The 13,335-nt window shown below is 51.4% G+C and overlaps 1 protein-coding gene across 2 annotated transcripts in view; it reads right to left on the minus strand.

Moving 5' to 3' along the window:
- Positions 1-201: 201 nt before the first annotated feature.
- Positions 202-13,335, minus strand: part of THBS3 (thrombospondin 3) — a 138,039-nt gene continuing 124,905 nt past the window's right edge. For both annotated transcript variants that reach the window (XM_073552368.1, XM_073552367.1), the window contains exons 22-23: positions 1,871-2,010; positions 202-490 (exon numbers count right to left, since the gene is read on the minus strand). In XM_073552368.1, coding sequence (XP_073408469.1) covers positions 432-490; positions 1,871-2,010 — 199 coding nt within the window. In that variant the 3' untranslated portion in view covers positions 202-431. The remainder of the gene's footprint in view (positions 491-1,870; positions 2,011-13,335) is intronic.

Genomic DNA, 13,335 nt, shown 5'->3' on the forward strand with positions numbered 1-13,335 from the left:
TGATGTTCTGCGGTTCCTGACACCCTTCTATCACAGCTGCAATGCTCTGCGGGTCCTGACACCCTTCTACCACAGCTGTGATGCTCTGCGGGTCCTGACACCCTTCTACCACAGCTGTGATGCTCTGCGGATCCTGATATCCTTCTATCACAGCTGCAATGCTCTGCGGGTCCTATATATGAAGCACACAGTAGACGGCTGTTATCCTCCAGACTTTATGGTGGGTGTGGAGCATCACACGGACGTTACACGGGCGTCTCGCCCTCCTGCTGACGGAGCAGCTCCAGTCTCATGTCCACATGTCCGGCCTCCACATGACGCGCACAACAGCGACTCCGCACACAAAGATGGGGTTCCTCTACCGGATGTCTCCTCTCCACACATGGAATGTATGGACCCCGGGGCGCGGCGGTGACCACAGAGCGGGGTGCTCATTCCCGTCCATCCAACACGATCCTTCTGTATGGCTCAAAGTCCTCTGGGATGGTGTCTGCGAGAGAGGAGACGTGAGCGTGGTCCGGCCTAAAGCTCCCCGCACATCCCCCTGCAGAGCAACGCACCCCACTGTCCATCAGAGCTACGCACCCCTGCTCCCACTGTCCATCAGAGCGACGCACCCCCACTGTCCATCAGAGCAACGCACCCCCGCTTCCACTGTCCATCAGAGCAACGCACTCCCGCGCCCACTGTCCATCAGAACAACACACCCCCGCGCCCACTGTCCATCAGAGCGACGGACCCCCGCACCCACTGTCCATCAGAGCGACGCACCCCCCTGCACCCACTGTCCAGCAAGATGCACTCCCTTGCACCCTCCAGCAGCGAGACACACTCTCACTCTCTGTCCGGCAGCAAGACACACCCCTGCGCCCACCGTACAGTAGACAGACACATCCCCACTCACCATCCATCAGAGAGACGCACCCCCACGCCCATTGTCCAGCAGAGACGCAACTCTGCGCCCACAGTCCAGCAGAGCGATGCATTCCCACTCTCCATCCATTAGAGAGACACACCCCCATGCCCACCGTCCATCAGAGCAACGCATCCCCCCACTCACCGTCTATCAGAGAGACACACCCCCACGCTCACCATCGGGCAGAGTGAAGCATCCTCACCATCCATCAGCGAGATGCACCCCCGCGTCCACCATCCAGAGCTACGCATGCCTACTTACCATCCATCATCTAGACGAATCCCAACGTCCACCACACAGTCCAGAGCGGCGCATCTCCACTTGCTGTCCATCAGAGATACGCACCGCGCACCAACCAGAGTGAAGGACCCCTGTGCCCCCCATCCAGTAGAGAAACGCACTGTCCCATTCATCAGCAAGATGCACCCCCGCGGCCAGTGTCCATCAGAGCGATGCATCTCCACTCACAGTCAATCAAAGCGATGCATCCCCACTCACCATCCATCAGAGAGACGCACCCTTGCGACTCCAATGTCCATCAGAGTGAAGCATCCCCATTCACCGTCCATCAGAGTGACGCATCACCACTCACCATCCATCTGAGAGATGCACTCTCGTATCCACCGTCCATCAGATAGACACACCCTCGCGCCCACTGTCCATCAGTGGCATCACCACCCACTGTCCATCTGAAAGACGCACCCCTGCGTCCACCATCCCTCTGAAATATGTACCCCGTGTCCACCGTCCATCAGAGAGATGCATCACCACCCACTGTCCATCTGAGAGAAGCACCCCCGCGTCCACCTTCCATCAGAGAGACGTACCCCCGCGTCCACCGTCTATTAGAGACACATCCACACTCGCTGTCCACCAGCGAGACGCATCTCAGCACCATTTAGCAAAAAGAACCCCCTTTCGCGCTGTCCGGCAAAGTGATGCACCCCCACTCACCATTACACCTGTACTGCAGGTTGGACCAGATGATGTTCTCCTGAGAGAAGCAGAACGCCCCTAATCGGCCCCCGCGCATGGTGGTGTCTATGACGACTCCAGAGTCGGCCACCAGGTCCACGCCCTCGTAAAGCTTCACCCTGTAGGAGGCATGAGAAAGCCATGAGCGTCCACGCTGCAACTGCTTAATGTGCCTGCACATGTCGCCTGCGCTTTCATCCCATGATCTCAGTGCTGGCAGGCCCGGTGGGGGGAACCACCTTGGGGTCACCCCCAGGACTCCAGCACAAAGCCATTTCCAGAGGACCACCATTGTCCAGCGTGTTTCCATATGAAAGGCCCTGGCTCTGATCCTGCAGCATTCCTCATAGGGATTGTGTTACCGAGGTGATGACCACAAGGACTTGGCGTCCCCCACCTCACTGATGTCATCACCTCAGGAAACAAGAAGAGGACGATTCCCCCTGAATACTGAAGATTAACCCTCTAATGGCTGCACAGAAGAAGGAAGGCCATGCAGGAGTGGCCTGAGGAAGGGCCGAGAGAAAGGTTGTACCCCAATACGTCTCAAATAAGGCCTTACCCAAACACATATCGTAAAGGGCCGTACCCCAATATCTTGCAGAAAGGGCCGCACTCCAATAAATTGCAGAAAGGGCCGCACCCCAAAGTGACAAAAAGTACCGCACCGCAAAGAGTTAGAAAAAGGGATGCACTCCAACAAATCACAAAAAGGAACGCATCCCAAAGTATAACAAAAATGGCGCACCCCAAAGTGCAACGAAAAGGGGCGTACCCCAAAACATCACAAAAAGGGCCGCACCTCAAAGTAACACAAAAAGGGTCACACCACAAGTCACAAAAAGGGTGCACCCCAAAGAGTCACAAAAAGAGCCTCACCCCAACACATCACAAAAAGGGCCTCATCCCAGTGTCACAAAAAGGGCCATACCCCACAGTCACAAAAAGGGCCGCATTTCAACACGTCACAAAAAGGGCCGCACCCCAAAGTGTCACAAAAAGGTTGCACCCCATCACATCATAAAAAGGGCCGCACCCCAAAGTCTCACAAAAAGGGCCCGCCCTCACAGTCACAAAAAGAGGCCCACCCCAAAAAGTCACAAAAATGGGCATACCCCAAAGTGTCACAAAAAGGGGTACACCCCAACAAGTCACAAAAAGGGGAGCACCTCAAAGTGTTCCAAAAAGGGGTGCACCCCAAAGTATCACAAAAAGGGACTGTCCCCAGTGTCACAAAAAGGGGTCCACCCCAACAAGTCACAAAAAAGGGCGCACCCCAAAGTGTCACAATAAGGGAAACACCCCATCAAGTCACAAAAAGGGGCGCACCCCAAAGTGTAACAAAAAGGGCCCACCCCAATAAGTCACAAAAAGGGCCGCACTCCAAAGTGTCACAAAAACAATCGCACCCCAAAGTGCCACAAAAAAGACCTCAACCCATAGTATCACAAAAAGGGCCGCACCCCACAGTGTCACAAAAAGGGCCGCACCCCAACACGTAACAAAAAAAAGGGCCGCACCCCAACACGTAACAAAAAAAAGGACCGCACTCCAAAAGTGTCACAAAAAGGATGCAACCCAACAAGTCACAAAAAGGATGCACCTCAAAGTGTCACAAAAAAGGGCGCACCACACAGTGTCACAAAAAGAACCTCACCTCAGTGTCTCAAAAAGGGCCCTACCCCAAAGTGCCACAAAAAGGGTCGCACTCCAAAATATCACAAAAGGGCCGCACTCCACAGTGTCACAAAAAGGGCCACACCTCAACACGTCACAAAACGGGCATCACCCCAATGTGTCACAAAAAGGGCCGCACCCCAAAGTGCTACCAAAAGGGTCGCACCCCAAAGTGTCACAAAAAGTGCCGCACCCCAAAGTATCACAAAAATGGCCTTTCCCCACAGTGTCACAAAAAGGGCTGCATCCCAACACGTCACAAAAAGGGTCGCACCCCAAAGTACCACAAAAAGGGTCGAACCCCAAAGTATCAAAAAAGGGCAGCACCCCACAATGTCACGAAAAGGGCTGCACATAAACACGTCACAAAAAGGGCCTCACCCCAAAGTGTCACAAATAGGGCCGCACCCCAACAAGTCACAAAAAGTGTTGCACCCCAAAGTGCCACAGAAAGGGTAGCACCCCAAAGTGTCACAAAAAGGGGAGCACCCTAAGTGTCACATAAAGGGGCCCACCCCAACAAGTCACAAAAAGGGCCGCATCCCAAAGTGTCAGAAAAAGGGATGCACTCTAACAAGTCACAAAAAGAGCCGCACCCCAAAGTGTCACAAAAAGGGGTGCACCCCAACACATCACAAAAAGGGCCGCACCCCAAAGTATAACAAAAGGGGCCCACCCCAACAAGTCAAAAAGGGGTGAACCCCAAAGTGTCACAAAAAAGCACACCCTAACATGTCATAAAAAGGGCCACACCCCAAAGTGTCACAAAAATGGATGCAACCCAACAAGACACAAAAAGGGATGCACCCCAAAGTGTCACAAAAAAGGACGCACCACAAAGTGTCACAAAAAGAACCTCACCTCAAAGTGTCACACCCCAAAGTGCCACAAAAAGGGTCACACCCCAAAATATCACAAAGGGCCACACCCCAGTGTCACAAAAAGGGCCACACCTCAACACGTCACAAAAAGGGCTTCACCCCAAAGTGTCACAAAAAGGGCCTCACCCCAAAGCGCCAGAAAAAGGGTCGCACCCCAAAGTGTCACCAAAAGGGTGGCACTCCAAACTATCACAAAAAGTGCCTTACCCCAGTGTCACAAAAAGGGTCGAACCCCAAAGTATCAAAAAGAGGACAGCACGCCAACACATCACAAAAAAGGCCTCACCCCAAAGTGCCACAAAAAGGCTCCCACCACAGTCTCACAAAAAGGGCCTTACTCCACAGTGTCACAATAAGGGCCGCACCCCAAAGTATCACAAAAAGGGGCCCACCCCAACAAGTCACAAAAAGGGGTGACTCCAAAGTGTCAGAAAAAGGGATGCACCCCCAGTCACAAAAAGGGACGCACCCCAAAGTGTCACAAAAAAGGGCACACCCCAAAGTGTCACAAAAAGGGGCGCACCCCAACACATCACAAAAAGGGCTGCATGGCAACACATCACAAAAGCGCCGCACCTGAAAGTAACACAAAAAGGGCCACATCCTGAGTCACAAAAAGGTGCACCCCAACAAGTCACAAAAAGGGAGCACCCAAAGTGTCACAAAAAGGGGCCCACCCCAACAAGTAACAAATTGGGCAGCACCCCAAAGTGTCAGAAAAAGGGATGCACCCTAACAAGTCACAAAAAGGGCCACAACCCAAAGTGTCACAAAAAGGGGTGCACCCCTACACATCACAAAAAGGGCCGCACCCCAAAGTATCACAAAAAGGGGCCCACCCCAACAAGTCAAAAAGGGGTGCACCCCAAAGTGTCACAAAAAGGCACACCCCAACAAGTCATGAAAAGGGCCACACCCCAAAGTGTCACAAAAAGGGATGCAACCCAACAAGTCACAAAAAGGATGCACCCCAAAGTGTCACAAAAAAGTGTGCACCACAAAGTGTCACAAAAAGGGTCGCACCCCAAAATATCACAAAGGGCAGCACCCCAAAATATCACAAAGGGCCGCACCCCACAGTGTCACAAAAAGGGCCACATCCTGAGTCACAAAAAGGTGCACCCCAACAAGTCACAAAAAGGGAGCACCCAAAGTGTCACAAAAAGGGGCCCACCCCAACAAGTAACAAATTGGGCAGCACCCCAAAGTGTCAGAAAAAGGGATGCACCCTAACAAGTCACAAAAAGGGCCACAACCCAAAGTGTCACAAAAAGGGGTGCACCCCTACACATCACAAAAAGGGCCGCACCCCAAAGTATCACAAAAAGGGGCCCACCCCAACAAGTCAAAAAGGGGTGCACCCCAAAGTGTCACAAAAAGGCACACCCCAACAAGTCATGAAAAGGGCCACACCCCAAAGTGTCACAAAAAGGGATGCAACCCAACAAGTCACAAAAAGGATGCACCCCAAAGTGTCACAAAAAAGTGTGCACCACAAAGTGTCACAAAAAGGGTCGCACCCCAAAATATCACAAAGGGCAGCACCCCAAAATATCACAAAGGGCCGCACCCCACAGTGTCACAAAAAGGGCCACACCTCAGCACGTCACAAAAACAGCATCACCCCAAAGTGTCACAAAAAAGGGCACACCCCAAAGTGTCACAAAAAGGGGAGCACCCCAACACATCACAAAAAGGGCTGCAAGGCAACACATCACAAAAGCGCCGCACCTGAAAGTAAAACAAAAAAGGCCACATCCCGAGTCACAAAAAGGGTGCACCCCAACAAGTCACAAAAAGGGGCCCACCCCAACAAGTAACAAATTGGGCAGCACCCCAAAGTGTCAGAAAAAGGGATGCAGCCTAACAAGTCACAAAAAAGGCCGCACCCCAAAGTGTCACAAAAAGGGATGCACTCTAACAAGTCACAAAAAGAGCCGCACCCCAAAGTGTCACAAAAAGGGGTGCACCCCTACACATCACAAAAAGGGCCTCACCCCAAAGTATCACAAAAAGGGGCCCACCCCAACAAGTCAAACAGGGGTGCACCCCAAAGTGTCACAAAAAGGCACACCCCAACAAGTCATGAAAAGGGTCACACCCCAAAGTGTCACAAAAAGGGATGCAACCCAACAAGTCACAAAAAGGATGCACCCCAAAGTGTCACAAAAAAGTGTGCACCACAAAGTGTCACAAAAAGGGATGCACCCCAAAATATCACAAAGGGCAGCACCCCAAAATATCACAAAGGGCCGCACCCCACAGTGTCACAAAAAGGGCCACACCTTAGCACGTCACAAAAACGGCATCACCCCAAAGTGTCACTAAAAGGGCCTCACCCCAAAGTGCCAGAAAAAGGGTCGTACCCCAAAGTGCCACCAAAAAGGTCGCACCCCAAAGTGTCACAAAAAGGGCCTTACCCCTCAGTGTCACAAAAAGGCCTGCATCCCAACACATCACAAAAAAGGCCTCACCCAAAAGTGCCACAAAAAGGCTCACACCCCAAAGTCTCACAAAAAGGGCCTTACTCCAGTGTCACTAAAAGGGCCGCACTCCAACACATCACAAAAAAGGCCTCACCCCAAAGTGCCACAAAAAGGCTCGCACCCCAAAGTCTCACAAAAGGGCCGCACCCCAAAGTGTCACAAAAAGAGCCACACCCCAACACATCACAAAAAGGGCCGCACCCCAAAGTGTCACAAAAAGGGGCCCACCCCAACACATCAAGGGCGCACCCCAAAGTGTCACAAAAAGGGGCCCACCCCAACAAGTCACAAAAAGGGGTGAACCCCAACACATCACAAAAAGGGGTGAACCCCAACACATCACAAAAAGGGCTGCACCGCAACACGTTACAAAAAGGGCCTTACCCCACAGTGTCACAAAAAGGCCTGCATCCCAACACGTCACAAAAAGGGCCGCACCCCAAAGTGCCACAAAAAGGGTCAAACCCCAAAGTATCAAAAAAAGGACAGCACCCCAACACATCACAAAAAGGCTCACATCCCAAAGTCTCACAAAAAGGGCCTTACTCCAGTGTCACTAAAAGGGCCGCACTCCAACACATCACAAAAAAGACCTCACCCCAAAGTGCCACAAAAAGGCTCGCACCCCAAAGTCTCACAAAAAGGGCCGCACCCCAAAGTGTCACAAAAAGAGCCACACCCCAACACATCACAAAAAGGGCCGCATCCCAAAGTGTCACAAAAAGGGGCCCACCCCAACACATCAAGGGCGCACCCCAAAGTGTCACGAAAAGGGGCCCACCCCAACAAGTCACAAAAAGGTGTGAACCCCAACACATCACAAAAAGGGCTGCACTGCAACACGTCACAAAAAGGGCCGCACCCGAAAGTAACGCAAAAAGGGACACATCCCGTGTCACAAAAAAGGCCGCACCTTAAAGTGTCACTAAAAGGGACGTACTCCAAAGTGTTACAAACATGGCCTCACCTCAACACGTCAAAAAACAGGCATCACCCCAAAGTGTCACAAAAGGGCCTCACCCCAAAGTGCCACAAAATGACTCCCACCCCAAAGTCTCACAAAAAGGGCCTTACTCCACAGTGTCACAAAAAGGGCCGCACCCCAAAGTATCACAAAAAGGGGCCCACCCCAACAAGTCACAAAAAGGGGTGACCCTAAAGTGTCACAAAAAGGGCACACCCCAAAGTGTCAGAAAAAGGGATGCACCCCCAGTCACAAAAAGGGACGCACCCCAAAGTGTCACAAAAAAGGGCACACCCCAAAGTGTCACAAAAAGGGGCGCACCCCAACACATCACAAAAAGGGCTGCACGGCAACACGTCACAAAAGGGCCGCACCTGAAAGTAACACATCCCGAGTCACAAAAAGGGCGCACCCCAACAAGTCACAAAAATGGAGCACCCAAAGTGTCACAAAAAGGGGCCCACCCCAAAGTGTCAGAAAAAGGGATGCACCCTAACAAGTCACAAAAAGGGCCACACCCCAAAGTGTCACAAAAAGGGGTGCACCCCTACACATCACAAAAAGGGCCGCACCCCAAAGAGGCCCACCCCAACAAGTCAAAAAGGGGTGCACCCCAAAGTGTCACAAAAAGGCACACCCCAACAAGTCATGAAAAGGGCCACACCCCAAAGTGTCACAAAAAGGGATGCAACCCAACAAGTCACAAAAAGGGCAGCACCCCAAAGTGTCACAAAAAAGTGTGTACCACAAAGTGTCACAAAAAGAGTCTCAACTCAAAGTGTCACAAAAAGGGCCATACTCCAAAGTGCCACAAAAAGGGTCGCACCCCAAAATATCACAAAGGGCAGCACCCCAAAATATCACAAAGGGCCGCACCCCACAGTGTCACAAAAAGGGCCACACCTCAGCACGTCACAAAAAGGGCATCACCGCAAAGTATCACAAAAAGGGCCTCACCCCAAAGTGCCAGAAAAATGGTCGCACCTCAAAGTGCCACCAAAAGGGTCGCAACCCAAAGTTTCACAAAAAGTGCAGCACCCCAAAGTATAACAAAAGGGGCCCACCCCAACAAGTCAAAAAGGGGTGAACCCCAAAGTGTCACAAAAAAGCACACCCCAACATGTCATAAAAAGGGCCACACCCCAAAGTGTCACAAAAATGGATGCAACCCAACAAGACACAAAAAGGGATGCACCCCAAAGTGTCACAAAAAAGGACGCACCACAAAGTGTCACAAAAAGAACCTCACCTCAAAGTGTCACACCCCAAAGTGCCACAAAAAGGGTCGCACCCCAAAATATCACAAAGGGCCACACCCCAGTGTCACAAAAAGGGCCACACCTCAACACGTCACAAAAAGGGCTTCACCCCAAAGTGTCACAAAAAGGGCCTCACCCCAAAGCGCCAGAAAAAGGGTCGCACCCCAAAGTGTCACCAAAAGGGTGGCACTCCAAACTATCACAAAAAGTGCCTTACCCCAGTGTCACAAAAAGGGCTACATCCCAACAAGTCACAAAAAGGGTCGAACCCCAAAGTATCAAAAAGAGGACAGCACGCCAACACATCACAAAAAAGGCCTCACCCAAAGTGCCACAAAAAGGCTCCCACCACAGTCTCACAAAAAGGGCCTTACTCCACAGTGTCACAATAAGGGCCGCACCCCAAAGTATCACAAAAAGGGGCCCACCCCAACAAGTCACAAAAAGGGGTGACTCCAAAGTGTCAGAAAAAGGGATGCACTCCCAGTCACAAAAAGGGACGCACCCCAAAGTGTCACAAAAAAGGGCACACCCCAAAGTGTCACAAAAAGGGGCGCACCCCAACACATCACAAAAAGGGCTGCATGGCAACACATCACAAAAGCGCCGCACCTGAAAGTAACACAAAAAGGGCCACATCCCGAGTCACAAAAAGGTGCACCCCAACAAGTCACAAAAAGGGAGCACCCAAAGAGTCACAAAAAGGGGCCCACCCCAACAAGTAACAAATTGGGCAGCACCCCAAAGTGTCAGAAAAAGGGATGCACCCTAACAAGTCACAAAAAGGGCCACAACCCAAAGTGTCACAAAAAGGGGTGCACCCCTACACATCACAAAAAGGGCCGCACCCCAAAGTATCACAAAAAGGGGCCCACCCCAACAAGTCAAAAATGGGTGCACCCCAAAGTGTCACAAAAAGGCACACCCCAACAAGTCATGAAAAGGGCCACACCCCAAAGTGTCACAAAAAGGGATGCAACCCAACAAGTCACAAAAAGGATGCACCCCAAAGTGTCACAAAAAAGTGTGCACCACAAAGTGTCACAAAAAGGGTCGCACCCCAAAATATCACAAAGGGCAGCACCCCAAAATATCACAAAGGGCCGCACCCCACAGTGTCACAAAAAGGGCCACACCTCAGCACGTCACAAAAACAGCATCACCCCAAAGTGTCACAAAAAAGGGCACACCCCAAAGTGTCACAAAAAGGGGAGCACCCCAACACATCACAAAAAGGGCTGCAAGGCAACACATCACAAAAGCGCCGCACCTGAAAGTAAAACAAAAAGGGCCACATCCCGAGTCACAAAAAGGGTGCACCCCAACAAGTCACAAAAAGGGAGCACCCAAAGTGTCACAAAAAGGGGCCCACCCCAACAACAAATTGGGCAGCACCCCAAAGTGTCAGAAAAAGGGATGCACCCTAACAAGTCACAAAAAAGGCCGCACCCCAAAGTGTCACAAAAAGGGATGCACTCTAACAAGTCACAAAAAGAGCCGCACCCCAAAGTGTCACAAAAAGGGGTGCACCCCTACACATCACAAAAAGGGCCTCACCCCAAAGTATCACAAAAAGGGGCCCACCCCAACAAGTCAAACAGGGGTGCACCCCAAAGTGTCACAAAAAGGCACACCCCAACAAGTCATGAAAAGGGTCACACCCCAAAGTGTCACAAAAAAGGATGCAACCCAACAAGTCACAAAAAGGATGTACCCCAAAGTGTCACAAAAAAGTGTGCACCACAAAGTGTCACAAAAAGGGATGCACCCCAAAATATCACAAAGGGCAGCACCCCAAAATATCACAAAGGGCCGCACCCCACAGTGTCACAAAAAGGGCCACACCTCAGCACGTCACAAAAACGGCATCACCCCAAAGTGTCACTAAAAGGGCCTCACCCCAAAGTGCCAGAAAAAGGGTCGTACCCCAAAGTGCCACCAAAAAGGTCGCACCCCAAAGTGTCACAAAAAGTGCAGCACTCCAAAGTATCACAAAAAGGGCCTTACCCCACAGTGTCACAAAAAGGCCTGCATCCCAACACGTCACAAAAAGGGCCGTACCCCAAAGTGCCACAAAAAGGGCCAAACCCCAAAGTATCAAAAAAGGACAGCACCCCAACACATCACAAAAAAGGCCTCACCCAAAAGTGCCACAAAAAGTCTCACACCCCAAAGTCTCACAAAAAGGGCCTTACTCCAGTGTCACTAAAAGGGCCGCACTCCAACACATCACAAAAAAGGCCTCACCCCAAAGTGCCACAAAAAGGCTCGCACCCCAAAGTCTCACAAAAGGGCCGCACCCCAAAGTGTCACAAAAAGAGCCACACCCCAACACATCACAAAAAGGGCCGCACCCCAAAGTGTCACAAAAAGGGGCCCACCCCAACACATCAAGGGCGCACCCCAAAGTGTCACAAAAAGGGGCCCACCCCAACAAGTCACAAAAAGGGGTGAACCCCAACACATCACAAAAAGGGGTGAACCCCAACACATCACAAAAAGGGCTGCACCGCAACACATTACAAAAAGGGCCTTACCCCACAGTGTCACAAAAAGGCCTGCATCCCAACACGTCACAAAAAGGGCCGCACCCCAAAGTGCCACAAAAAGGGTCAAACCCCAAAGTATCAAAAAAAGGACAGCACCCCAACACATCACAAAAAGGCTCACACCCCAAAGTCTCACAAAAAGGGCCTTACTCCAGTGTCACTAAAAGGGCCGCACTCCAACACATAACAAAAAAGACCTCACCCCAAAGTGCCACAAAAAGGCTCGCACCCCAAAGTCTCACAAAAAGGGCCGCACCCCAAAGTGTCACAAAAAGAGCCACACCCCAACACATCACAAAAAGGGCTGCACCCCAAAGTGTCACAAAAAGGGGCCCACCCCAACACATCAATGGCGCACCCCAAAGTATCACGAAAAGGGGCCCACCCCAACAAGTCACAAAAAGGTGTGAACCCCAACACATCACAAAAAGGGCTGCACCGCAACACGTCACAAAAAGGGCCGCACCCGAAAGTAACGCAAAAAGGGACACATCCCGTGTCACAAAAAAGGCCGCACCTTAAAGTGTCACTAAAAGGGACGTACCCCAAAGTGTTACAAACATGGCCTCACCTCAACACGTCAAAAAACAGGCATCACCCCAAAGTGTCACAAAAGGGCCTCACCCCAAAGTGCCACAAAATGACTCCCACCCCAAAGTCTCACAAAAAGGGCCTTACTCCACAGTGTCACAAAAAGGGCCGCACCCCAAAGTATCACAAAAAGGGGCCCACCCCAACAAGTCACAAAAAGGGGTGACCCTAAAGTGTCACAAAAAGGGCACACCCCAAAGTGTCAGAAAAAGGGATGCACCCCCAGTCACAAAAAGGGACGCACCCCAAAGTGTCACAAAAAAGGGCACACCCCAAAGTGTCACAAAAAGGGGCGCACCCCAACACATCACAAAAAGGGCTGCACGGCAACACGTCACAAAAGGGCCGCACCTGAAAGTAACACATCCCGAGTCACAAAAAGGGCGCACGCCAACAAGTCACAAAAATGGAGCACCCAAAGTGTCACAAAAAGGGGCCCACCCCAAAGTGTCAGAAAAAGGGATGCACCCTAACAAGTCACAAAAAGGGCCACACCCCAAAGTGTCACAAAAAGGGGTGCACCCCTACACATCACAAAAAGGGCCGCACCCCAAAGAGGCCCACCCCAACAAGTCAAAAAGGGGTGCACCCCAAAGTGTCACAAAAAGGCACACCCCAACAAGTCATGAAAAGGGCCACACCCCAAAGTGTCACAAAAAGGGATGCAACCCAACAAGTCACAAAAAGGGCAGCACCCCAAAGTGTCACAAAAAAGTGTGCACCACAAAGTGTCACAAAAAGAGTCTCAACTCAAAGTGTCACAAAAAGGGCCATACTCCAAAGTGCCACAAAAAGGGTCGCACCCCAAAATATCACAAAGGGCAGCACCCCAAAATATCACAAAGGGCCGCACCCCACAGTGTCACAAAAAGGGCCACACCTCAGCACGTCACAAAAAGGGCATCACCGCAAAGTATCACAAAAAGGGCCTCACCCCAAAGTGCCAGAAAAATGGTCGCACCTCAAAGTGCCACCAAAAGGGTCGCAACCCAAAGTTTCACAAAAAGTGCAGCACCCCAAAGTATCACAAAAAGGGC

Source organism: Dendrobates tinctorius, unplaced genomic scaffold, assembly GCF_039654945.1.
Source record: "Dendrobates tinctorius isolate UK_male_01 unplaced genomic scaffold, ASM3965494v1 ptg000189l, whole genome shotgun sequence".
NCBI lineage: Eukaryota > Metazoa > Chordata > Amphibia > Anura > Dendrobatidae > Dendrobates > Dendrobates tinctorius.